This window comes from Siphateles boraxobius, unplaced genomic scaffold, assembly GCF_051911475.1.
Source record: "Siphateles boraxobius isolate OS27281-9 unplaced genomic scaffold, OSU_SipBor_1 7, whole genome shotgun sequence".
Taxonomy (NCBI): domain Eukaryota; kingdom Metazoa; phylum Chordata; class Actinopteri; order Cypriniformes; family Leuciscidae; genus Siphateles; species Siphateles boraxobius.
Window position 1 is genome coordinate 33,168,377 of NW_027509197.1, and position 25,039 is coordinate 33,193,415.

At 37.7% G+C, this 25,039-nt stretch overlaps 1 protein-coding gene across 1 annotated transcript in view; it reads right to left on the reverse strand.

Annotated features, from left to right (window-relative positions):
* Positions 1-25,039, reverse strand: part of ttn.2 (titin, tandem duplicate 2) — a 162,185-nt gene that overhangs the window by 70,658 nt on the left and 66,488 nt on the right. The window contains exons 103-154 of the mRNA XM_077215908.1: positions 24,619-24,663; positions 24,062-24,460; positions 23,663-23,932; positions 23,298-23,573; positions 23,070-23,209; positions 22,862-22,988; positions 22,488-22,754; positions 22,109-22,375; positions 21,676-21,939; positions 21,339-21,478; positions 21,126-21,252; positions 20,347-20,613; positions 19,959-20,225; positions 19,580-19,846; positions 19,326-19,465; positions 17,822-17,948; positions 16,861-17,003; positions 15,403-15,526; positions 14,824-15,090; positions 14,631-14,728; positions 14,247-14,415; positions 13,891-14,157; positions 13,494-13,760; positions 13,119-13,397; positions 12,152-12,560; positions 11,938-12,062; positions 11,538-11,804; positions 11,126-11,395; positions 10,740-11,039; positions 10,353-10,655; positions 10,081-10,268; positions 9,684-9,798; positions 9,319-9,603; positions 9,078-9,229; positions 8,838-8,985; positions 8,568-8,745; positions 8,359-8,480; positions 7,974-8,261; positions 7,545-7,841; positions 7,265-7,451; positions 7,050-7,165; positions 6,666-6,965; positions 5,737-6,036; positions 5,536-5,641; positions 4,624-4,820; positions 2,984-3,295; positions 2,596-2,874; positions 2,150-2,449; positions 1,761-2,063; positions 1,144-1,647; positions 498-800; positions 105-404 (exon numbers count right to left, since the gene is read on the reverse strand). Of these exons, the coding sequence (XP_077072023.1) occupies positions 105-404; positions 498-800; positions 1,144-1,647; positions 1,761-2,063; positions 2,150-2,449; positions 2,596-2,874; positions 2,984-3,295; positions 4,624-4,820; positions 5,536-5,641; positions 5,737-6,036; positions 6,666-6,965; positions 7,050-7,165; positions 7,265-7,451; positions 7,545-7,841; positions 7,974-8,261; positions 8,359-8,480; positions 8,568-8,745; positions 8,838-8,985; positions 9,078-9,229; positions 9,319-9,603; positions 9,684-9,798; positions 10,081-10,268; positions 10,353-10,655; positions 10,740-11,039; positions 11,126-11,395; positions 11,538-11,804; positions 11,938-12,062; positions 12,152-12,560; positions 13,119-13,397; positions 13,494-13,760; positions 13,891-14,157; positions 14,247-14,415; positions 14,631-14,728; positions 14,824-15,090; positions 15,403-15,526; positions 16,861-17,003; positions 17,822-17,948; positions 19,326-19,465; positions 19,580-19,846; positions 19,959-20,225; positions 20,347-20,613; positions 21,126-21,252; positions 21,339-21,478; positions 21,676-21,939; positions 22,109-22,375; positions 22,488-22,754; positions 22,862-22,988; positions 23,070-23,209; positions 23,298-23,573; positions 23,663-23,932; positions 24,062-24,460; positions 24,619-24,663 (11,958 nt within the window). The remainder of the gene's footprint in view (positions 1-104; positions 405-497; positions 801-1,143; positions 1,648-1,760; positions 2,064-2,149; positions 2,450-2,595; positions 2,875-2,983; positions 3,296-4,623; positions 4,821-5,535; positions 5,642-5,736; positions 6,037-6,665; positions 6,966-7,049; positions 7,166-7,264; positions 7,452-7,544; positions 7,842-7,973; positions 8,262-8,358; positions 8,481-8,567; positions 8,746-8,837; positions 8,986-9,077; positions 9,230-9,318; positions 9,604-9,683; positions 9,799-10,080; positions 10,269-10,352; positions 10,656-10,739; positions 11,040-11,125; positions 11,396-11,537; positions 11,805-11,937; positions 12,063-12,151; positions 12,561-13,118; positions 13,398-13,493; positions 13,761-13,890; positions 14,158-14,246; positions 14,416-14,630; positions 14,729-14,823; positions 15,091-15,402; positions 15,527-16,860; positions 17,004-17,821; positions 17,949-19,325; positions 19,466-19,579; positions 19,847-19,958; positions 20,226-20,346; positions 20,614-21,125; positions 21,253-21,338; positions 21,479-21,675; positions 21,940-22,108; positions 22,376-22,487; positions 22,755-22,861; positions 22,989-23,069; positions 23,210-23,297; positions 23,574-23,662; positions 23,933-24,061; positions 24,461-24,618; positions 24,664-25,039) is intronic.

Sequence of the window (25,039 nt, forward strand, 5' to 3'; positions counted from 1 at the left end):
GTTATATAATAAATATTACATTTTAAATTGATATTAATTTGATATTAAATATAATTCCGATATTTTCATGGTTTATATAGTCAAGTTTAATGTTACAAACTTACTGATTTGTGCCTGTGCTGTTTTTGGTTCTGACGGGGGACTGAACTTTCCAGGTCCAGCTACATTTTCCGCACAGACTCTGAAAATATATGTCAGACCCTCTAAAAGGCCCTCTACATTTATTTCCAAATCAGGAACCATGGTGCGATTGACTCTCGCCCAGTGTGTGCTGTTAATTTCTCGTTTCTCTACCCAATATCCCTCAATGGGGCTGCCATTGTCATTGGGTTCTATCCAGGTAACTCGCATACTGCTGGCTGTGACATCCTTAATTTCAGGTTTCTCCGGTGCCTCTGGAGGATCTGAATTGACAAAGGCATATTTAACTGTTAAATTAACTGTGAAAAAAATAATGCAAATTATGTGATCAAACAAACAATGGAAAGTCGTAATACCAAATGGATTCTTTGCAATGACCGGTTTGGAGATGAATGGGGTTCCAGGACCATACTTGTTCTCAGCAGTGACGCGGAAGAGGTACTCCTTGCCCTCAATAAGTTTGGGCACTAAAAATTTACAACCTCTAAGGATTGATGTTACAGTCATCCATCCAAGCTCAGCCTTGGAGTTATCTTTTCGCTCTAATATGTAGTTAAGGACTTCACAACCACCATCATCCAGAGGAGGATCCCACTTACAGAGTATTGAGTTCTTCCTTATCTCTTCGAATTCGAAATTGACTGGAGGTCCAGGAGTATCTGAAATATGAAAGTGTAAAAATGAACGTTCCATTCTTTTCCCAAAATATTCAAGCTGGAAAAGGGTTTATATGTTTCTTGTAAAGTGTCATTATTGAAGTCGGTTTCAACTGATGTGTTAACAAACCAATGTGGTATACCAGACCAAATAAATTTACTTGAACAATGATTTGCAAAGCTATTTGAGTATTGATTACATTATCCAATAGCTTGTGTGGGGTAAGTGACATCAGCAAAAAAAGGAAAGTCATGCTTTATCTTCTTCAGATGAATAGTAAATTATCATGTTTTGATTAAAGATTACAGCGACAAATAAAATCTTTATAATATTATCTCAACTCACCAAGGACATTAACTTCACAGGAGGCAGAAGCAACACCATGATCATTTTCCACTTTTATGGTGAAAACACCATGATCGCCTCTGATAGTATCTGTTACAATAATTAAGGATTCACCCTTCCTCTTGGATTCAATGGTAAGACGTTCATTTAAGCTTGGGTGGTAAGCTTCCTCAGGTTCCTCCGGTTCCTCCACCTCCACCTCCTTTTCTTTCTTCTTTTCTTCTTCCTTCTTTGCTTTGTCCTCCTCCTTCACCTCTTTATCTTCCACCTTTTCTGCATCTGCCTCTTTCTTTTCCTCCTTTTCTTTTTCTTTCTCTTTTTTCTTTTTAATGGGCCTTTCTGGTCTCTTCTTCAGTGGCTCTGGCCAAATGGTTGAATTGTTCCTCATCCATGTAATTTGGGGGTAAGGAAATCCAGAGATGTTGGCATCCAATCGGATCTCTTCACCTCGTCTCACAGACAAGCCTGATTGTAGACTACCGCTAAGGAATACCTTTGGACGATCTGGAAGCAGAATAACAAAAAATGCTTACATATACCAATAGCTTGCATCAGAGGGACTTCACATTTGAAAAAAACTTTATGATTTGACAAGTAACAAAAGATTAAGTTCATACCAACTGCATCTGAGGCTTTGATCAAAGGTGAGCTGCGTGATGGATCACTGACACCAGCTGCATTTTCGGCACGCACACGGAACTGATATTGTTTATCTTGCGTCAACCCCTTAACCGTATAGGACAACACTGGCACAAGGAAGTCATTACATCTCTGAAAATTATCTTCCCCTTTCATCATCTTCTCAAGAATGTAACCCATAATTTTGCTTCCACCATCATACATGGGAGGCTTCCACGTAAGGGTCACACTCTCAGAAGTTGGGTTGTGTGTTTCTACATCGACTGGTGGATCAGGACGTTCTGTATTTCATGGACAAAAATTGATTAAAAATATAATGTAAAATGAAAGGTACATCCAAATCCATTCAATGAATGTCATTACTTACGCTTCTGATCTTCAGCAATTACAGGATTACGAAGCTCAATGAATTCACCACCACCAATCTTGTTGACAGCTCTGACACGGAAGTAATACTCCCCATTTTGAATGAGATCCTTAACTGGCCAGCTCACTTTGTTTTCTCCAGACATAACATTGACGTAGGTTCTCCTGCCTGCTTCTCTGCGTTGGAGCACATAGTGGAGAACGGGGCTACCACCATCATAGTCTGGAGGATCCCAGGACACCTTGCAGGTGCTCCTGGTAATTTCACTTGCAACAATTTCTTTACACGGTCCAGGAAGACCTAACGTTTGTTCAAAAAAAAAAAAGCAATTGCATTAGTTTAAAATGTAAAGGTGCATTTTCATTTTTATGTTAGCATAATCAGTTGTTAACAGTTAAAATATTCCAATAAAGCAGTCAAACTAGTAGCAGAACTTAAAGTCATACCAATAACTTTGACATTGAGTGTTCCACTTGCTGAACCATTGCTGTTCTCCAAGGTAACTTTGTACTGGCCAGCATCAGCGTGTAAGCAGCTTGGAATTTCCAGGTGGCAGGATGTGTACTCAGCTCTGAAGAAGGTTCTGTCATCAGCCTTCAGTTCATTTCCATCTTTGTGCCATGTAATCTTAGGTGACGGCACAGCCTTAAATGGAATAGGTAGGTGCATCTTTTCACCTTCTACAACAACAAGGTCTTTGGTCTGGAAATCAAGGGTTGGGCTACCTGCAATGATGTGAGTAATAGGGCAATCAGCTATCCTTACATTAAAATGGATAACAAATGATAATTTAAAACTTTATTTAAAAAAAAGAAAATAGAAAAAAACTCTTACAGTCAGAATCTTTGGCATATACGTTCTCAGAAATGTCAGAGGGCTCACTGGCACCAACAGAATTGACAGCACGGACTCTGAAGGTATACTGCTTCTCAGGAACAATGCCCTCTTCATCCCCTGCTCTGTATTTTAGCTCTTTGACAGGACGAGAGTTGACTCTCATCCACTTCTCAGTTCCAGCCTCACAGAGCTCAATATGGTAGCCGATAATGGGACTTCCTCCACTATTTTCTGGTGCCTTCCAGGCAATACAAATATGGTCTCTGGCTGCTTTTGTGACGTGCAATTCTTGAGGTGGTGATGGTGGGCCTGTCAAGATAAAGAATGGTTTCATTATGGATTACATCTCAAATCAAACATTCAACCCATTTTTTTAAACCACTTTTTTGTCTCATGAAAATAGTCCATATTATGTGTTTACTAGTCTTCTGAAGGCATGCAATAGTTGTGTGAACAGTCCAAAATATAATTTGGATTTTCAGTAAATAACGACTTAAATGTCTGTCTGTTCCTCGAAGCTATCGTACTTGTCTTTTTTTTTTGCCTTTATATTGGAAGTCCTGGAGACACCATTATTATTTAAAACATAATTAGAATAAATTTGCTATCATTCCAAACCTATTGGGCATATGCAATATTACTAAAGATGTAACTGTTCTGTTGAATCACAAAGAATTTCTGTTGAATTTATTATTATTTTGCATATCTTTCTTGTTTGACATGCAATGATTCGGGAAGGAAATACGGTAGGGGGAAATTCTTTTTTGGTGAAGTTCCCCTAAATGTGAGCTGCATCTGGAAAAATTTTGTGGTGATAGCAGTAACCAAAAGTTAGCCTTTGTTTAGTCCTCACACATTTGGAAGGCATTAATAAAATTGTTGTTTTCTGCGTGACATACACAAAACTAAAGACTCATAACTCCAAAAGTATAGCAAGGAAAGTCAAAAGGTAGGTATCGTTTGATAGAACACTGTTTACATTTTTAGAAAATATACAATTTCATTGTATTTGGACATTCTCATGGTGAGAAACTGTTGAGAAATGACAAAATATTTATAAATATATATTTTTTGATTTTGCATCTTTCTTATTTGACATGGAATAACTCAGGAAGGAAATAAGGTAGGAGGAAATTCCCTCTACATGTGAGCTGCATCTGGATAAAATTGTGTGATGATTGCATAAAGTAATCAAAAGTTACAGCATTTGGAACCAAGATAGCCTTTTTGTTCAATCCTTGACGCCCCCTAATGGGCAATTTTAAAATTGTTCCTCCATGAGGAATATCTTGCGATCAACGCAATAGATTATGTTCATTTTGGGATTATTTTAATAGTAATAATATGCTGTAAAAAATCATGGTCCATTTGCAACGATCTGTGAATGTTTTATGAGCTGTATGATGTTTTTGACGCATTGCAGTACATAGTACAGAAAAGTATTTTATAGATTATGAAAAATTTTTTTATCTATTTATCAGCAAATAACTACTTAGGAGTTTTTCAAATTGGCTACATTCATTGTGAAGTGCAGACTCTAAGCTTTCAAATGACACCTATTTTGTGTTGATCAAGATGTTCGGGGTGTTTAAGGGGTTAAACTTCTAAAACGATATTGGGGTCTATATTTAGCATACCTGTTGGGTCCTCAATGACCACAATATCAGTGGGTTCACTTGGGTGACCAACTCCAGCCTCGTTCTCAGCAGAGACCTGGAACTGGACTTCAGTTCCCTCAATGACATCAGTCACTCTGTAATGGCAGTCAGGACCTGAAGTCTTTCCAGATTTCATCCACCGGGTTCCAAGTTTCTCCTTCTTCTCAATGACATATCTAAGAAAGATGGATATTTAGAACACAAAAAAATAAGGAATTATTTTTTTACATGTCTGTGATCTTTGAATAATTGATACATTGGATGAACTTTTTTGTATGCTTTGAGACATATTGACTCAAGCACTTTAAGGCCAATTCACATCACACAGACAGACGGAGGCATGGCAACAGACACTTTGCCGGGTTTTGTCGGATCTGAGTCTATTGCTGTCTGTCAGAGCTTGTTTTTGCTGATTGAACATGCTAAATTGGCATGAGAATGTTTAAAAAGTGACATGCTGTAATCTGGTTATTATCTGCGTAGGTCTGCGTCTGTCGGTGCAGTGTGAATTGGCCTTTACAGCATGATTCAAGGGTCATACAAAAAAATAATTAAACATGAGTTAAATGCTGAAATAAAATAAAAATATTAAAATTTGATGAAAATTTTAACTTGCAAAACTTAAAATAAAACTTAAAAATGTTGCCTTGGCAACTAACTTAAAATGAAATAAGTTGAAGTACTAAAATTATTAAAATTGAAATAGATCTAAAATAAAAAAAAATAACAATAAGTATATAAATTAAGTAATCAATTACAAATAAAATGTTTACATAAAGCTTAATTCAAAATATTAATAAACTATAATAGTATATGAAGAATTCTAAAATAACAACTGCTAAATGTTAAAATAACAATCAACTGCTACAATGGCCATATGTACGTAACTACCTCAAGATAGGTCTTCCACCATCATTCTTAGGTGCATCCCATTTCAGGTCAACATGAGTCTTGGAGACACCTGTAATGGTCAGATTATATGGAGGTCCAGGGGTACCTGTGAAGAAGAAAAGCATATGTGAGACAAATTCAATACTAAATTTCAACTAATCAAAAGGATCAAACAAGCAATTAGAAAGTCTAAATACGCACTGAAAGTATCCTTGGCGAGAACAGAGTCTACAAGTTCACAAAATTCACTGGGTCCAACTGCATTCTCAGCAGCAACACGGAACACATAGAGAACCCCTTCATTTAATGGGGTGACAGTGTACTTCAGCTCCTTCACAGTGGTGTCCACAGCCTGCCAGCCTTTGCGTCTGACATCTCTCTTCTCAACAATGTAGTTTGTGATTGGAGAGCCACCATCTCTCTCAGGTGCTGTCCATTTTAGTTCAGCGCTGTTCCTGCTACTAGAAACTACATTAAGCCATCTTGGTGGCGATGGAGGATCTACAGGAGGATCATCATTAGAAAATGTTTATAAAGAATCATGCACTTGAATATGTAAATGTTAGAGCAATAGTTAATTATAGACTTACAAATTCTGCCATCATTTACTCACTCCAAATCTTCCAAACCCGTATGATTTTCCATATGACCACAAAATAATAATATTAAGAATGTCAAGAATATCCTGCCCATTATAACTTTTTTGTAAGTAATGAGAGAAAATAGCGATTAGTGCTTAAAATAAAGCACCAGAAAAGTGCAACTTGTGTGCTATATTTCAAGGATTGTGATGCCATACGATAGCTTTGTATGAGCAACAGACAGACATTTAAGTTATTTACTGAAAATCCAAATTAAATTTAGGACTGTTAACACAACTGTGGCATGCCTTCAGAAGACTAGTAAACACATGATATGGACTATTTGTATGAGACATTTATGATCTCTTTGTGTCCTTTTTGAAGTATGAAATCTCCCCATTTATTGAAATTGCATGAAAAAGAGTAATCAACTACATTATTCATAATTTCTTCTTTTGTGTTCCACTGAAGAAAGAAAGTCATAGATTTGGAACTGAATGAGGATAAATAAATGAAGACAGAATTCTTATCTTTAACAGTGTGACTTACTGAGTCTCTCCTTGCAGAGCACTGGATCGCTTGGTTCACTAGGTTCACTCTCGCCTGCTGTGTTGACAGCTTTGACACGGAATGAGTACTCTTGCTTCTCCATCAATCCTCTCAGGAAGTGCTCAAGAGCGGGGATACCATCAGCTACACGAACCCACTCATCAGTTCCGCTCTTGAGGAGCTCAATGGTGTAAGACTCAATCTTTGCACCACCGTCATGTTCAGGTTTTGTCCATTGCAGGAAGGCAGATGTTTTGGCCACATCTTTAACAGTGGGCTTACCAGGAGCCCATGGAGGATCTAAAAGAAAATTTCACATCATACAGTATGAAATTTTGTAGGTGAAATAGGCCAAGTATAATATTAATCAAATGTTAATCCTACCAATTGGATCTTTAATCAAAATTTGGTCTGTTTCTTTGCTTGGTTTGCCAGGCCCGGCAAGATTCTCTGCCAAAACACGGAACTTATACTTCTTTCTTGTGGGCAGGCCTTTTACCCTGCAAGAAAATTTGTAATTCAGACATTTTATAATACAAACAAACAAGTTTATGACACACAAAAACGGCATACTAGGGTGATTTGACATCCATACATACCTAAAGTTTGTGTCCCTAATAGGTAGCTTGTTGCATCTGATCCATTTGTCATGGTCAGGCTCATATCTCTCTACCCAATATCCAGTAATAGGACTTCCACCATCATCATCAGGCTCATACCAGGACAGAGTTACCGCATCCTTTGCAATATCAGATGTCTCCAATTTATATGGGGCACCAGGTGTATCTAATATATTGTGAACATATATAATAAGTAATAATTCAAGTAAAAATTAGGCAAAATGTGTTTGAATTGTTGAAGCAGCATTAAATAACATACCAAATGGGTATCTGGCAATTATTGGGGCATGTTCTGCTGGAGGACCAACGCCAAACTGATTTTCAGCATAAACCCTAAAGACATACTCCTTGAAAGCCACAAGTTTGGTGGCTTTGTATGTGGTCTGCTTCACAGTGGAGGACAACTTGTACCAAATTTCACTGTCTACAGCTCTCCTCTCAACAATATAGTTTGTCACCTTTGAGCCACCATCATCTCTTGGAGGATTCCAGGACAACAAACAGGACTCATTGGTGATTTCAGAGATATCAAAGGCAGCTGGTGGACCAGGTTTATCTAAATGGAGTTAGCAAAGATTAGATATTAATATAATCGAAATAACTTCTCATAAAAATATTTTCTCTAAATAAATTTTGTCTCATTTTCCATTATATATATATATATATTTTTTTTTTTTTTTCACACAACCTAGAATGTTGACATCAACAGTTGCAGTTGCACGGCCACTGCTGTTGACTGCCTCAATTATGTATGTAGCTGTATCATCCCTCTTGGTCTTAGCAATGGACAGTGTTGAGTGGCCAGGTTGGGTATCAATTGTGATTCTGTCGTCTGGCTTCAGGACTAGGTCAGCCTTGGTCCATTTGACTTTAGGCTCTGGTTTGCCTGTGATGTCAGCAGGAAGTTCAATCTTAGTGCCAGCTTTAGCAGTCAGGCCAGCCAGCAGCTTTGCATCTAGTTGAATCTCTGGAGGCTCTGTGAAATTGGTAAGTAAAGCATGCAAACATTGAGCTTAACCTCAATCATAATGTCATAATGTCACAGAATGTGAAAGCATAATCTAATAAAGTACCTTTAGGATCAACGGCCAAGATCTCATCTGTCGCCTTGCAATGCCTACTGGCACCCAGTTTGTTCAAAGCCCTCACACGATAAGCATACCACTGTCCTTCAATGAGACCAGTCACTTCAAACCTGTTTGTAGAGTTAATTTAGTTTCACTTTTGCAAGTATGCACCTCAATTCAGTTTACAAAAAAAGAAATATTAAATGATCACTCACTTAAGCTCAGGCACTGGATCTCCACATGGCTCCCACTTGTCAGTGCCACGTTGGCATTTGTCAACAATATAACCTTTAATTGCAGTTCCACCATCCCATTTGGGAGGCTCCCATGACAAGAAAATCTTGCTAGCAGACTTGTCTCGCCATTTAAGGTTTTCTGGTGGGTCTGGTACAGCTGTGAATCACACACACCAACACAAGTATTTCATACTTTTTACATTGTGAATATTTAACACTGACTAATCTTTTATTAGTATTGAAACCCACTTGCAGGTGAAGACACATTCACAGGCTCATCAATATAGGCGGGTTCTCCAGGGCCACATTTGTTACAGGCAATAACTCTGAACAAGTACTCCTTTCCCTCAACAACATCTGTGACTGTGTATTCCTGGTCTTGCAAACCTGACATCACCTAAAATTGCATAAGCACAAGGAAATAAAGCACTGTAAGTTTGCAAAACAATTAATAGAAATTAATGGTCAAAGATATGTTAATGTTTATACCTTCACCCAGGTCTTTCTGGAGACCTCGCGCTTCTCAACCTGGTAGCCGGTGATCGGACTGCCTCCATCATGATCAGGTGCCTCCCACATCAGGTGAACATGCTTTCTGGTCACTTCTGCAACCTTTAAGTCTTTTGGTGCACTTGGAGATGCTGCAGAATAAAAAAGTATAACTCTTTACTTTTTCCTTTCTGAAATGTAAATTGATGTATACATGACTATAATAAAATATTGTGTGTACCAATGACATTAACTTCAATCTCTCCTGAGACACTGGTCACATCATTTTCCAGCATCAAGGAGTATGTGCCTTTGTCAGGACGCACACTTGGGGTTCTAATGAGCTCTGTGAAGGTTGACTTTGTAACCATGGACACACGTTCACCAGCCGTTAGCACATTTTCACTGAACGTCCACTTTGCTGTGGGCACCGGGTACCCAGTGATAGGGACACGAATTGCAAGAGGGTTAGGGACAATAACCTCCAGACCATCCTTAAATGCACTCAAGTCCAGAGTGGGTGCAACTGTGTCAAGAGAAGCAAATCATTTAGTAAGCAACTTGATTTGACTTGAAGATTCAGATCAAAGAGTTCTGTAGACTTACAGTGTGGATCATCTGCCAACACAGGTCCAACAATGTTTGAGGGGTCAGACTGCCCGGCCGCATTCTCAGCAAGTACTCTATAGCTGTATTTTTTGCCAAATTTCAGGCCTGACATCTGTGGAAATAGTTTAATCACAAGCATTTCGTAGCATACTAATAAGCACTATAACAATCAAAGACAAAATCTCTTTCAAGGAAATTCAGTTCACTAGGAGGTTGAGGTCACTTTATTTATTCACATTAGAAAAGGGGAAATACTGAAATCTCAAAATTGATAGCCAAATTCAAAGTCTAACATTGACTGTCCCATAAAGTATGTTTCCTATGCTTAAATAGCATTAAAAAGCATACATTTTAGGTTGGTCTTTGGCAAAGATTGAAAAGCTAGCACACTTACCCTGTATAGCAGGTCCTGGCAAAGCCTAGCATTGCATCTGAGCCACTTGTCTGTGCCTTCTTCACATCTCTCAATGACGAAGCCAGTGATCGCTGTGCCTCCGTTTTTTAAGGGAGTCTCCCATGTCAACAGACAGGAATCCTTGGTCTGTTCAGAGTGTGTCAAATTCAATGGAGGGCTTGGTCTCTCTGTGAATCAAAACATTGGATACATATATTACATGTGAAAGCTTTCATGTGTGCTAAAGTAATGATATTTGGGATTTTACAAACCGATAGGGTCCATGATCTTCACTGGGTTAGTGGCAGCACTTGGTTTGCCAATTCCAGCCTTGTTCTCAGCCTTAATGCGGAAGATGTATTCTTTGTTCTCAATAACATCATTAATGATAGCTGTGCGCTCATGTGGTTTGGTCACCATTACCGGAGCCCAGTTCACAGAAGTTCTATCACGTAGCTCAATAATGTATGATGTGATCTCAGATCCACCATCGAACACTGGTGGTTCCCAAGAGACGGTTGCACTAAACTTGTTGACATTTTCAACAATAACTTTCTGTGGTGGATCAGGAACATCTGGAGTGTGTACAGTTAAAAAACAAATTGAGAATCATTGGCTAGGGTGCACAAAAACTTGACTTTCAGATATTCTTGACTTACCAAACTTATTCTTGGCTTGAACAGCTTTATCTGTCTCAACATTGGGTCCACTTCCGACTCGGTTGCGTGCACAGACACGGAAGAGGTACTTGGAGTCTTTCTGCAAGCTAGTTACACAGTACTCTGTGCTATCGGCACAGTCAGTGGCCAGAGTCCAGGTCTTACGTTTGATATCACGTCTCTCAACCACATAAGCCAAGATCTTGCTGCCACCATCACTCTCGGGCTCTTCCCAGGAAATGCTGACCTCACCGTCAGCAGTGTCAACAACATGAAGGTTCTTCACAGGCCCAGGAACATCTGAGAAAAGATCAATATTTTTAAACAACAATGCAATATTGGGATGTATTACTAAAACAAAATGATATACTATGAAAATAACTTACCAATAACTTTTAGGTTTATGAAAGCCTCTCCTTTTCCATGTTTGTTCATGATGATGATTTTATAGCGGCCTTCCTCTGACTTCTTAGGGTCCTTAAGCCTGTAATCTGTCCTGTCGATAGAAGTGTGAATATTGTCTTTTGGCAGACTGATTTCATTGTAGAACCACTCAGCCTCAGCATGTGGGTAAGCGTTGAAAGGAACTGCCATAACAAATGGCTTTCCAGCATCTGTCACCAGGTCTTGATCCAAGGTTTTAATCGTTGGTATGGCTGTGGAGAAACACCAGGGCATTGTAAACATGCATTGAATGTGATTGTGCTCTGCTTGTAATATATATATATATATATATATATATATATATATATATATATATATATATATATATATATATATATATATAGAATGTCTTACCAGCAAGCTCAAGCTTGGCTCTGGCATCTTTGTCCTTGGCAATGCATCTGTACTCGCCTTGATCACGTGGCCTAATTTCACACACTTGAAGCCTGTGAATCTTACCCTCACTCATCATCTGGTACTTATCACCTTGGACAATGGTCATGTTGTTCCTCAGCCATTTGACCTCAACTCTGTCTTTGTTTAGCTCAACTTCATACACAATATCTGATCCTGGGGGCTCAAACACATCTGTGGGTGGTCTGACAATCTCCACAGGGGTTTCTAAAGAGGTGAAAAAGTCATAAAGACCATTTAAGATTTCACTAATTTCCATCACTAATCTATGCCTGGAAATCACAAATTTTAAAAATCTGTGATATTTTCAGGTTTTTGATGGACACTGAAACAAACGTACCCTCAACAAAAAGACGGGCTCTGGTTCTCTTGTCATCCACTCCACAGGCATATTCACACTCATCATCTGGTCTGCACTCCTTTATACGCAGTCTGCATGTTTTGCCATCTCTCTCAAATTGGAATCTTAAAAACAAACTTATGCATATTAAACAACCTCAAGCCAACAAAAATACCCTTAACAAAAGCACTTAGAACAACACAATGCATCTTACCTGGGTCCTTCTCTGATCTCCCTGCCATCTCTGTACCATTTGATTTCAGCCTTCTCTTTGGAAATTTCACAAGTGAACTCAGCATCCTCAAACTCTGTGATGGTTTGGTCTCTGAGCTGAGTGGTGAAATCAGTGGGTGCCTCACTAATGATCAGTTCTGCCGTGGCCTTATCAGCACCAGCAACTACAGTGTATTCACCTTCGTCTGCAAGGCTGCAGTCCTTAATGGTCAGAGTGTGCTTGTCCTTGTCCACACGATATAGAATTCTCTTGCTAAGAGTGATTTCCTGACCTGCCTTCATCCACTGTACTGTCAAATTTGGTCTGTTAACCTTGCATGAGAAGCTGATGGTCTTTTTCTCCTGTGTGTCAACATCCTCAGGAGGAACAATGATTCTAAGATCTTCCTCTGTGGAAATTAAGGTGTATGGTAAGTTAACTAGGCATGTGATTTTGAAACAAAGTCTAAGTCTCAAATCCATTAAGTTAAAATGTCACTGTATGATGCAGGTTAGTTGTCTTTTGCAGTCTTTTGGACAATTAATGCCATATTTATTAGAAATACATGACTATATATGCATGTTAAATATATTGTATAATAATTAAATCCTTTAAAATAATGTTTTAATACTTGTCAAAAATGTATGTTAGCTTTAAACTAGCTTAAACTTACAACTTTAAAACCCCTTTACTGTTAAACAAATTCAAAACAGTCCACTAAATACCGACTCAATGGGACATTTTATGTTATTTTTTTTTGGCAGATGGTTCATGAGAGATCGCCTTTTATATAAACACAGTTGCAGTATTCAGAGAAAACATTTTCCTTGCAGGCATATAGATTTTTGTCCATGAGTCTCTACTTTGGAGCCCAAGTCAATAGTTCTGCAACTTAAGTTGGATTCTCATGCTCAAAGTCAAAAAACTATTAACTATAAAAAATAAAGGACATCCATGTATGTCATACCTTGCACAGTAAGGTTGGCAGAGCTATTTGCATGTTCACCACGCTGGTTGGTTAGTGTAATGGTGTAGTTGGCCTCATCTGATTTGTGGGTGTCTTTGATCCTCAGAGAGAATACATTGTCCTTCTGGACCATGATGAACTTGCTACTTTCAAATAATGTTTCATTATTCTTCAGCCATTTGGCCTTTGCATCCTCAGTGTTAACTTCACAATTGAGGACAGTTTCTTGTCCTTCATTTGACTTTGTGTCTCTGAGAGGAGTGACAATCCTGAGCTTTTCTGTAATAAAACACAGTAAAACATCAGAATTTTCATATTTCTGTCAGCATTTCTAAAATAAATAAATAAATAAAAATCACAACATGCTGTACATACCAAGCACAGTCAAATCAGCTGAGGCTCTTGTGGTGCCAATTAGGACTACAAATCCTCCCTCATCCATGAGTTCACAATTTTTGATAAGAAGAACTCTCTTTTTGCCCTCAGAAATAATGTCATATTTTTCATTTGTCTGAAGTTCCTTATCTCCTTTGAGCCATTTCACTTCATATGTGTCTTTGGAGACTGAGCACACAAATTGTGCCTTTTCACCTTCAACCACTTCCTGGTTTTGAGGCCTGGCAATGAACTCAGCGGCAAGTTCTAAAAGGTTAATAAAAAAAAGTATGAAAAAATGGCAATCACGAGTATGGAGCACGTTTATAGAAACAAGGAATAAAGTTAATAAGTAAAAAATATGAAGTATATTTTCAGGGACAAGACAAAGTCTCACCATTAATCTTCAGGTTTCCTGTGGTCTGTGAGGTTGGAAGTTTGCAGTGGTACTCTCCAGCATCATCTATACGGAGGCCCTTAATAATGAGGATTCTCTTTTTTCCATCTGCAATATGCTCATATCTATCAACTTCAGGCAACTCTTGGTCCCCCTTGTACCATGAAACCTCCGCACTGGGCTTGGAGACCTCACAAATCAGTTTAACACTGTCGGTTTCAGTGCCTTCAACATTAGCCAAGTTCTTTGTGAATCTAGTCTCCTCCTCTGTTGTAAGAGAAATCAAGAAAATCAGTCTACTGTTCAAAGTAAGCAGTTGAAGTCTGTTTAGACTACAAATAAACAGGATAACTTACCAACAACAGTCAGCATTCCAGAGGATTTGGAGGTCCTGGCATCACATTCATATTCTGCTTCGTCATCAAAAACAGACTTGCTTATGATGAGAATACGCTTTACTCCTTCAGAAATCATCTCATATTTTTTGCCTTTTCTGATTTCATTGCCATCTTTGAACCAGCAAACCTATGCAAAAAGGACAATGGAATATACCGATAAATTCAATTTCAGACATAACATTCAATGATAAATTCAATATTACATAACAGAATATCTAACATTTAACTTATAATTAAAATAATTACACTGATAAAATAAGTTTAAATGTCAGTTGAAAAAGAGATGAATAAAAGGCTTAAGGTGATTAATAAAAAAACTTAATTGAATATTAGACAACCAACCTTTGCACTTTCACGAGACACTTCACATTCAAATCTGGCAGATTCCTTCTCTTTGACCTCAACATCATGGAGTGGCTTTGTAAACTCAACATGTGGAGCTGAAAATCAAAAGGTAATCAAATTCGGTGATTAATATTTATTTAAGTACAATTTGAATTTGAATGTTTTTTCCTTTTCATTCTCGTTGACTTACGTTCAACATTTAAGAAGGCTGAAGTCTTGAACTGTTTAGCATCACAGGTATATGTCTTTGAGTCATCAAGTGTGCAGTCCTGGATAACAAGTTTTCTTTTACAGCCATCAGCAACCATGTCATACTTCTTGGTTTTGCGAATTTCTTGTCCATCTCTAAACCACCTGACCTCTGCTTTCTCTTTGGAGACTTCACACTCTAGTTCAGCAGTGGCTTCCTCTTCCACAGTCTGGTCCTCCAGAGGTTTGGTAAATTCAACTGGAGGCTCTGTGCAGCAAATTAATTTAATTCGATTTTTTACAATTCACTGTTTTTAACAATACAGTTATACTTTCCAGTGCTACTATTTTAAGACAGGCTTATTATATCTTTATTTTAAACAGCGAAAGACACTTTCTTACACATGTTTAAGAATGTTTTGTGTTATTAAGAAGCACCTGAGCTAGATTATAGATAGATATTTACTTACCCATGATTGTGAGCATGTCAGGCCGATTTAAAAAATACATGTGATGCTTGTTAGTAAAGAGGATGCAATTACAGTAAATCTACATTTTATAGTGAACAAACGACACCCACCATTTACAATGAGTTGAGCCTGTGTCAAGAAGTCCTTTGCAGTGAGTTTTACTTCTCCTGCTTCTGTCAGCTTCACATCCCTAAGTGTCAGCGTGTGAGTTCTGCCTTCTGCCCGTGTCACCACCTGTGCCAATCAAACCAATTGATAAATCAATCCCCCTTGCCATGTCAAGGGTGGGGGAGGCTATTTACTGCCCCTCTGCAATAGACATCAGCAGCTGAGCACTAGGAACTGTTCTCAATTTCACACCTCTACTGCCCCAAATATGTGCCCTGGGAGCCAATTTATACACTCCTACATTTGGCTTGTGTAACTTCAAATAAGGCTAAATTGTCTAAGATGAATGAACAGATTGAAAACTGTTGTATATGATTTGTTTACAACTAACATATTCCTTAATTTATCAATAGAAATAAAACTAAACTTTTTTTATTTTTTACAAATTAACTTAAAAGTCTTAAATCATCAATTCAAGCATTCTGCAGCTATATCTTTTTAATTTTTTTTATTGTTCAGTACCATTTCTAAAAACTTTCACATATATATTAAATACCTTTAGTTCTGTTAAACAACGTTATAATATATTTATGTGATAATAATAGTACAATAATAATTAAATAAAATCCATGTATGTTGTTAAACCTAATATGAGTGCTTTCCTGAATACAATGCAGAAGCTAGAAAGTACATACACTGAAATCAAAATATCTATCTGACAAAAATAAACACAAGTGGTGAAAATAGGGTTCATTTGTACTAAGAATCAAGTTCAAATCATACAAACATATCAGGAATACAAACACATCTTGAACCACAGCTATCGTCACCTAAATGTATAGCCTTTTACCAAAACCATTTTCTACACGACACTCAGTAAGATAAAGGTATAATGTAAAATAGGCCATTACTGAAGATCTAACTCACACACATTGCAAATGACATGGCAAACACTTTAAATGCTTTTAACGAAACGTAAAAAAATACATACATTGCTACATGTATAAGCTATGTCTGTAAAAAGGCCTCTTGCCACCTGCCACTGCACAGAGTCTTGGAGTTGAAGCAGTTAAAAATAACCAGAGGAACGCTTGCAGAGCAGAATACCCCTGTGTGTTATCTCAAAACCCGGATCAAATGCTCAACTGGTATCCTGATCCCCCAGGTCCTTATATGAGGAAAACATTTAACTCACATATGTAAAGAACTATTATGCAATATGCAGAAAAAAAAAGTCTTTCAGTTGTTAAATATGTATTTAATCCTAAAGGTTAAACACAATTTACCACAATTGATTTTCATGTACTGGTATCCCATTAGCAGTGTATCATAGCGACCATCTTGAATTGATTAATTCAGGTATAATTCAATTATTGTATACACAATAAAATGGCACCAACCCTTTTTTCCTCCAAAACCACAAAAGACATGCATTTCTACAGGACAACATGCACACTTACTCTGTCACTTGGTTCCAGCTTTGTACCCCCAAGGAACCATTCCACAGGTATGCCCTCATAAGACAGTTCGCAGTCAAAGGTTGCAGTCTCTCCCGCTGTCACTGTTACATCCTTGAGAGGCCTCAAGAGGCCTATCATTCGTGCTTTGGATTCAGGAGAAGACATTGTTAGTCACCTCCAAGTTCCAAGAGACACTGGTAATCCCTTAACTATAAATCCACATAGCGTTTTCCCGCTGACAACAGGCCACTGCTCTGGAGCCTGTAAGCCTCCAGGACAAGTGGGATTCAGCAAGAGAGGGACTTACGTTGGGGGCCTACAATCATTTGCATATTGAGTTTCCTTATGATGTATATGGTCAGAAACAAAATTGGAGGTAGGCCTGTTGAGCCTCTGCCAATCACTGACAGAGCCTCTCTCGATATGGGATGCAGATTCTAAAATAACCGCAACACCTGATTGGCCACTAGCCCACCCCTGTAATGACACCCTGCTCAGAAATCTGTTACTGTCAATCAACCTACTGGAATTTTCCAGGAAAAGGAGAATGTTACATGTTACATGTAAAATTATAATAGACAAAAAAAATCCCAGATCATTGTTAAGGGGTGGCATGTCATAACAGTGTCCCCGGCTTGTTTCTAAAGCATGAGTATTAAAAAACTAAACAAAAAATTGTTTGGCTGCCAAACCTATCTGTAAAACATTAATCCCTGCCATAATAAATGCTTTTCACACCCTGTTATCACTACATGACATCTGTCAGAGTAATTTATGAGCTAATGATAAACTGCAGTGGCCGACTAATTCAACTGCCTTTAATTCACATATTGTATTCTAAAGCAACACATATCATCTGTCTTGTGACTCAACACAAATTGTTTCTAGTCTGTCCACTGATATACAATTTCTCTGGCGTATCCAAAATATGCAAAGAAGGAATCGTATTCATCACCCTCACCTTTAACTCTGAGCTGAGCCCTAGATTTAGCATTAGCAGCACTGAAGTCTACACCACCAGCCATATCCATGTGGACATTGTAAAGGATAAGCATGTGCTTGGTGCCTTCCTCCTTAATTTCACAGTCCTAATAAATGAAATAGAAAAAATACTTGAAAGATAATTTTAGCACAGAGAACAATTCACAGTAATTAAAATAAAATCACACAATTTAGCCCAACAGTAAGCTCTTAAAGGTACAGTTCACCTTAAATTGAAAATTTTGTTCTAAGCCACAAGTAACAAACAAGTTTCAATCTATCCATCACACATAGTGCACAATAAGTATTTGATACTTAAATAATTTTATGGTGCTTTTGTGAAAAGACTATTATGCAATATTTATGAAAAATTCATTTGAGTTTAGAACAACATGAAGTGTGTACTTGACAGAATTAGCATTTCTGCATTAAAGGGTTGGTTCACCCAAAAATGAAAATTATGTCATTAATGACTCACCCTCATGTCGTTCCAAGCCCGTAAGACCTCCGTTCATCTTCGGAACACAGTTTAAGATATTTTAGATTCAGTCGGAGAGCTTTTTGTCCCTCCATTGAAAATCTATGTACGGTATACTGTCCTTGTCCAGAAAGGCAATAAAGACATCATCAAAGTAGTCCACGTGACCTCAGGGGGTTAGTTAGAATTTTTTGAAGCATCGAAAATAAATTTTGTTCCAAAAATAACAAAAACGATGACTTTATTCAGCATTGTATTCTCTTCCGGTATTGTTGTCAATCCGCGTTCACGAGGCCAGTGACGCTGCTGACGTAAGACGCTACTGACATGTTATCTGGTGCGTCCGTGTATTCGGGTTCAAATAAATATGTCTGGTTAAAAAAAAATGCAAGTCGAAATCCTTAGACATGTTTGCAAAGATTGTTTTGTTTACAGTGTGCGTCTCCCTCAGACTGTAAACGAAGCTCGGGCGCACCAGATAACACGTCAGCTCGTCTTACGTCAGCGGACTCATGAACGCGGATTGAGAACAGAACCGGAAGAGAATACAATGCTGAATAAAGTCGTCGTTTTTGTTATTTTTGGAACAAAATGTATTTTCGATGCTTCAAAAAATTCTAACTAACCCACTGAGGTCACATGGACTACTTTGATTATGTCTTTATTGCCTTTCTGGACAAGGACAGTATACCGTACATAGATTTTCAATGGAGGGACAAAATCTAAAATATCTTAAACTGTGTTCCGAAGATGAACGGAGGTCTTACGGGCTTGGAACGACATGAGGGTGAGTCATTAATGACATAATTTTCATTTTTGGGTGAACTAACCCTTTAATTATTCCTTTAATAGAATTCATTATTAGGATTCTATTTGAAATTAAATTATTCTAATTAACTCAAATTATAGCTTTGATAAACATCAAAATGTCCAAAAAGCATCTGTAAGTTATGCTAATATTCTATTGAGAAATCATTCTTTGGTATTTTGGAGTAACAGAAATTACCGGTGACTGGTGCAGGGCATCTCCTTTGAGTTTCCAGCTTCCATGAACATCCTCCTCAGAGATTTCTGTCTCAAATCGAGCAGTCTCTGTCTCTGTGACCTCCACACTGTACAGTGGACGGACAACCTTAATATCACGTTCTGCAGAGAAAGGAAGAGGAGGAGTAAAGACTATATCATAGTAGGTCATCAATTGAATCTATTAATCTATAGATGGAATTTAAAACAAAACACACAAATACATAAAGTACATACCTTCAATGTTAAGCTTGGCTGTTGTTTTGTCAGAGCCGCAGTCACACATGTAATCGCCAATGTTTGCCTTCTCTGCCTTTTTTACTGTCAGGATACGTTTCTTTCCATCAGCCTTGATGAGGACATTCTTAGAGGGAGTGATCTCATTGCCATCTTTGAACCATTTCACCTGAGCAGATGATTTGCTCAATTCGCACATTAGGACAACCTCATCCTTCTCAACTGCAGTATAGTCCTGCAACTTGGTAGTAAAGTATGGTTCTCCCTCTGTTGATATACAAGAGGAAATTAAATGTAATTAATTATAAGTACTTAATTATAAGTAATTAATAAGTATTCTAAGATACTATTATTAGTGTCCAATTTTTTTAACACCTACCAAGTACAGTGAGCATTGCCTCACAAGTTTTTCCGAGAGCCTCAACTTTAATGAGAGATGTGTCATCAATAGACACCTCTTTGAAGGACAGAGTATGGATCTTGCCATCCTCGGACATGTGCACCACTTTGCTTGGATGCAAACGCACGTCATTCTTGTACCAGGTGACTTGAATCTTCTCATGAGAGAGTTCAATGCTGAATTCTGCAGTCTCACGCTCCTTAACGGTGACATCTTTAATGGGTCTGACAAACTCAAGACGGATGCCTGGCGAAATATGCAAGCACATGATTCAATCTGGCAGTAGTCTTCACTTAAAACTTTATGGAAAAAAAAAAACATTACATAAACTCTTTTTTAAAATAATGTATTATTTTCTCCCCCTTACCCTGAATAACAAGTTTGGCAGACGTTCTCTTGTCTTCAGCCTCAAACAAGTACTTAGCCTCATCCTCAAAGGCAGCAGATTTGACCACCAGAATGTGTCTTTTGCCCTCCTGAAGTACCTCAAATTTATCATCAGGTGTAATCTCCAGAGATCCTTTCAACCAACGGAAGCTCTTTGGCTGTCTTGAGATCTCACACTCAAACCTCGCATCATCTTTCTCATATACATGCACATCAGCCAGAGGTGTTACAAAAGTAATAGGAAGCTCTGCAAGAAAATATATGAAGAACATATCCAATAATCTGCAACAGTGGCTCTCAAACTGTGCTCTGTCAGCTGATTTAGAAAAAAACAAAAAACAAACTTTAACAAGATTTAAATAAATAAACGAATTAAAATTTACAAGCAACCAGAATTATTGAATTAAACGAATTAACTCATTATAATGATTGTGTTAACATTCATTTGTGATAAAGTGTTTCAGTTGTTTCACTTCAACAACTTACTGGTATATTGCAATGTATGAAAGCAGCAGTCTAGTTAATTACAAAGAATTAAATAATAAACCAGCAGTCAAGAAAATAGTAGATCGGTAAAAAATATAAAGAATTGAATTAAGAATGTATGTATTTAGGAATCTAGCCTTAAAGTGTTGGTAGTTTGCAGTTTCCCCCAGAAATGAGTTCCACACTTTTTATTCGATTGATTAAGTTTGAAAAAGTTTTAGAACCACTGACTGAGAATCAACAATGGCTGCATAAAATTTAGGCATGATGTACCTTTCACTTTCAAATTGGCAGAACATTTTGCATTGGCACCCTGGAATGAAACCTCTCCAGACTGGGACACTTTGCAGTTGTACAATGTTAAGATGTGCTTAGCTCCATCTTCAATGATTTCGACATCCTGTTGCCACAAAGATAAAAATACAATTAAGTCGTTCATGCAAATGTTAAATTTGTCACCATTTCAAATAGTTTCAATAGCCTTACCGGTGATGAAGTGAGGACTTCTCCTTGCAGTTTCCATTGGCCATGGACATCATCTTCAGAGATTTCCACTTCAAAACGTGCTGTCTCACCATCGAAGAGCTCAACACCGTACATGGGTCGTACCACTTTGATGTCACGAGCTGAAAAATAAATTAAAAAAAAGTTATAAGGACTTTTATTTCCTCAAGACAGCTCCTCTTTAAAATATATATATACATACATATATATATATAAAGAGAGAGACAGAGAGATAGATTATTTATATAGAACAAAAAATATTTGTAGAGCAATTTAGAGCAAAAAAAAATACCATATGGCCATAACCTTGAACACTGACCTTCAATGTTCATGGTGGCCGACGTCTTGTCTGTTCCACAGTCGCAAACATACAATCCTTTTTCTTTGTCCTCAATTTTTTTGATGTTTAGGATTCTTCGTTTGCCTTCAACTTTTATGGTAACCATCTTGGAGGCTTTAATTTCAGTCTCATTGTGGAACCATTTCACAGGAACATCTTTGCTGAGCTCGCAGTCAAGATTGACCTCATCTTTCTCAACTGCAGTGTAATCTTGCAGTTTAATTACGAAGTAGGCATCTCCCTCTATATTAAAGTAAATAAAATTAAAAAAGTAAAACATTTTAGAGAACCAGTAATGTAATTTGTGGAATAAAACACTGTTTTATATGATTATTGTTTAGTTAACGTTCACTAGATTACAGATTTCAAGACCACTTATTTTACCACCACCATCATGTATATAAAAAGTTACCTAGCACCGTCAGGTTTGCTGTTGTCGACAATCCTTTAGCCTCTGCTTTTATTTGGCAAGTATCATCTAGAGTAGCATCCTTGATTTCTAGTATATGTTTCTTCCCATCAACATGCATAAGTACAGTTCTGCTCGGATGCAATTTTGTTTCATTTTTGTGCCATGTCACTGGTACACTGTCATGGGACAGTTCAAGCTCAAACCGAGCTGTTTTACCTTCCTTAACAGTTTGATCCGATATCTGTGAGATGAATTTCAGCCGCATACCTATAATGTGTTAGTCCATTGCAAAACCATTTTAGCTTGGTGATTTTGTGAACAAAACACATTTTTCAGAGAACCCCATGGAGAGTGAAATATGGCTTGAATGAAAACTTACCCTCAACTGTCAGTTTGGCTGTTGATGTTTTACCCAACACCTCAATAGTGTATTCTCCCTCATCCTCAAATTCACAGTGGTTTATGACCAACATGTGTTTCTTTCCATCATCAATGATATCATATTTTTGGTCTGATGTTACAATATCAGATCCTCTCAACCACATGACTTTAGGCACATCTTTAGTGATCGTGCACTCAAACTTTGCCTGTTTCTTTTCATGCACAGTAACATCCTTCAATGGGACTGTGAAGTCCATTTCAATTTCTATAGGTGTGAATAACAGTTATCACAAGACAGTTATTTCTCACCCTCTTCAGTTTATAAATACTGCATTTCTTGATTAGACATACAATTTATGCTCATCAACATACCTTTGACTGTTAGTATTGCACTGGTGATGGCATTTAAAGCTTGGTAAGAGACTTCTCCAGCCTGGTCAAGTTGAATATTTTTCAATGTGAGGAATCTTTTATTTCCCTCTGCTCTGATATCACATGTCTGAAGATGAAAAAATATAGAATTACTTGTGTAAAAAAGCCTATATAAAACGGCATCTTCTTCAATTATATACTAACTTACCGGTGATCTTGTCAGAACCTGTCCTCTAAGTTTCCATTCCCCTGGCACATCATCTTCTGAAATTTCAGTATCAAAGTTGGCCTCCCCTTTCTCGACCACCTCCATACTAGCAAGAGGCTTCAAGATCTCAGCTTCACGCTCTATATTTTGGACAGTCAAAATAGTATTTAAAGGCAATACAAAAATAATATTCTGCAAAAGGTAATAAATGAAAAGTCTGTCTAAAACCTCCAAGAGTGAGTTTTGCTGCATATCTGCGGCCCTCAACTTCGATGGCATACTCTCCAACATCATCAGGTTGAGCATTCTTGATTGTAAGAGTGATATCTTTTCCATCCTTTTTCACTTCAGTCTTATTTGTAGGGTCAGTAGGAATTTCTTCATCTCCCTTGAACAACTTCCAGTTGGGAGTGTCCTTGTACAGTTCACACTTGAATGTGGCAGTAGCCTTTGGTTTTACATGCTGGTCCCTCATAGGTTTTGTCAACCAATCTCTGATTATTTCTGCAAAGGTAGATATTTAGTTTAGTAATTTTTGGTACAAAACTATTAATAGATAAAGTAAATAACTATAAAGATGCCCATATGCATACCAATGACTTTGACATTGGCTTGTGTCTTGATGTCTTCACACTCGCAAGTGTAAACGCCAGCATCATCATCATTTGTGTCTTGAAGCGTCACAGACCGCTGCAGTCCAATAACGTTGATTTGAATTTTGCCAGCAATTTGCTTGAGCTCTTTTCCATTCTTCTTCCATACCACATCCCTGTCCTTGCTCAACTCACAGGTCAGATACATTGGCTGTCCCTTAATCACAGACATTTCCTCTTCCAGAGTCTTTGTGAACTTCACAGGTAACTCTATAAAAAATTACAAATAAATAAACAGAAGAAAATCTCAATTCATGTGGTATTATTTTTTTGTATACAGTATATATTTTAAATGAGATGACAGTATATTAATATTTTTACTCATAATCAGCGCACTACCTTCAACAATAAGTTTAGCTGTTGAGGTCTTCTCCTTGTTTCCAAGCTTTGCAACACATGTGTACTCTCCAGTGTCTGAAAGCTGTACATCAATGATTTGCAGTTTGCGGTCTTTGCCATCAGATGTGAATTTGTGCTTTGGACTCTCCCTTAGATTGCTTCCATCTTTCATCCAGGTGGTGATAGCCGTAGATGGAGAGATCTGGCACTCAAATACAGCCGAGGAGCCGATTGACTCAGCCTCCTGCAACACAACATCTTTGAGCTCCTTCACAAACTTCAGGGGGACCGCTTTGAGCTGGAAACCAAATGGTGAATCTCCTGGAGGTTTGTCACCACCAGCACCGGGCTTCAGGCCTCTACCCCTTCCACCATCACCAGGAGAAGGAGTTTGTCTTGCTGTAATATAAAAAGAGGATTAATTAAACTAAAATGGTACACTTGAAGACATGATTAGTAAGCACATTTCATACAGATACATTCCTTCCAGAGCTGTCATGAGTGAATATATAAATGGTGCAAAATGGCTAGGGGAAAAAATAAATAAATAAGCATACGTTTCAAGCCTCTGCCTCGTCCAGTTTCCTCTTTAGGCTTTCCCTCTGAACAAACAAAAATCAATTATTTTCAATTCATGGACATGAAAAATGTAATTAAAATGTCAGTTAATGAAGAAACACTTAGAGACAAACGGGAAAATACTAAACATAGGGAATGAAGGGTCATGAAGATGATAAAAATCATGCTTCCTATTAATGGGAAGTTAGATGACAAGTTACGATCCAATTACGAAAACCATTCCTACCACCATTGGTTATACTTCATAGATCAATGAAGAAACAGATAAACAACAAACAAGATGAAAAGACATTTAAATACAACACACATGCCACAATGAAGATTGAAAGAAGATGAAGAAGGCGGCAGACAAGATTTAGCAGTTTTATGTGGATGGACATGGATGTAGAAATGGAAATT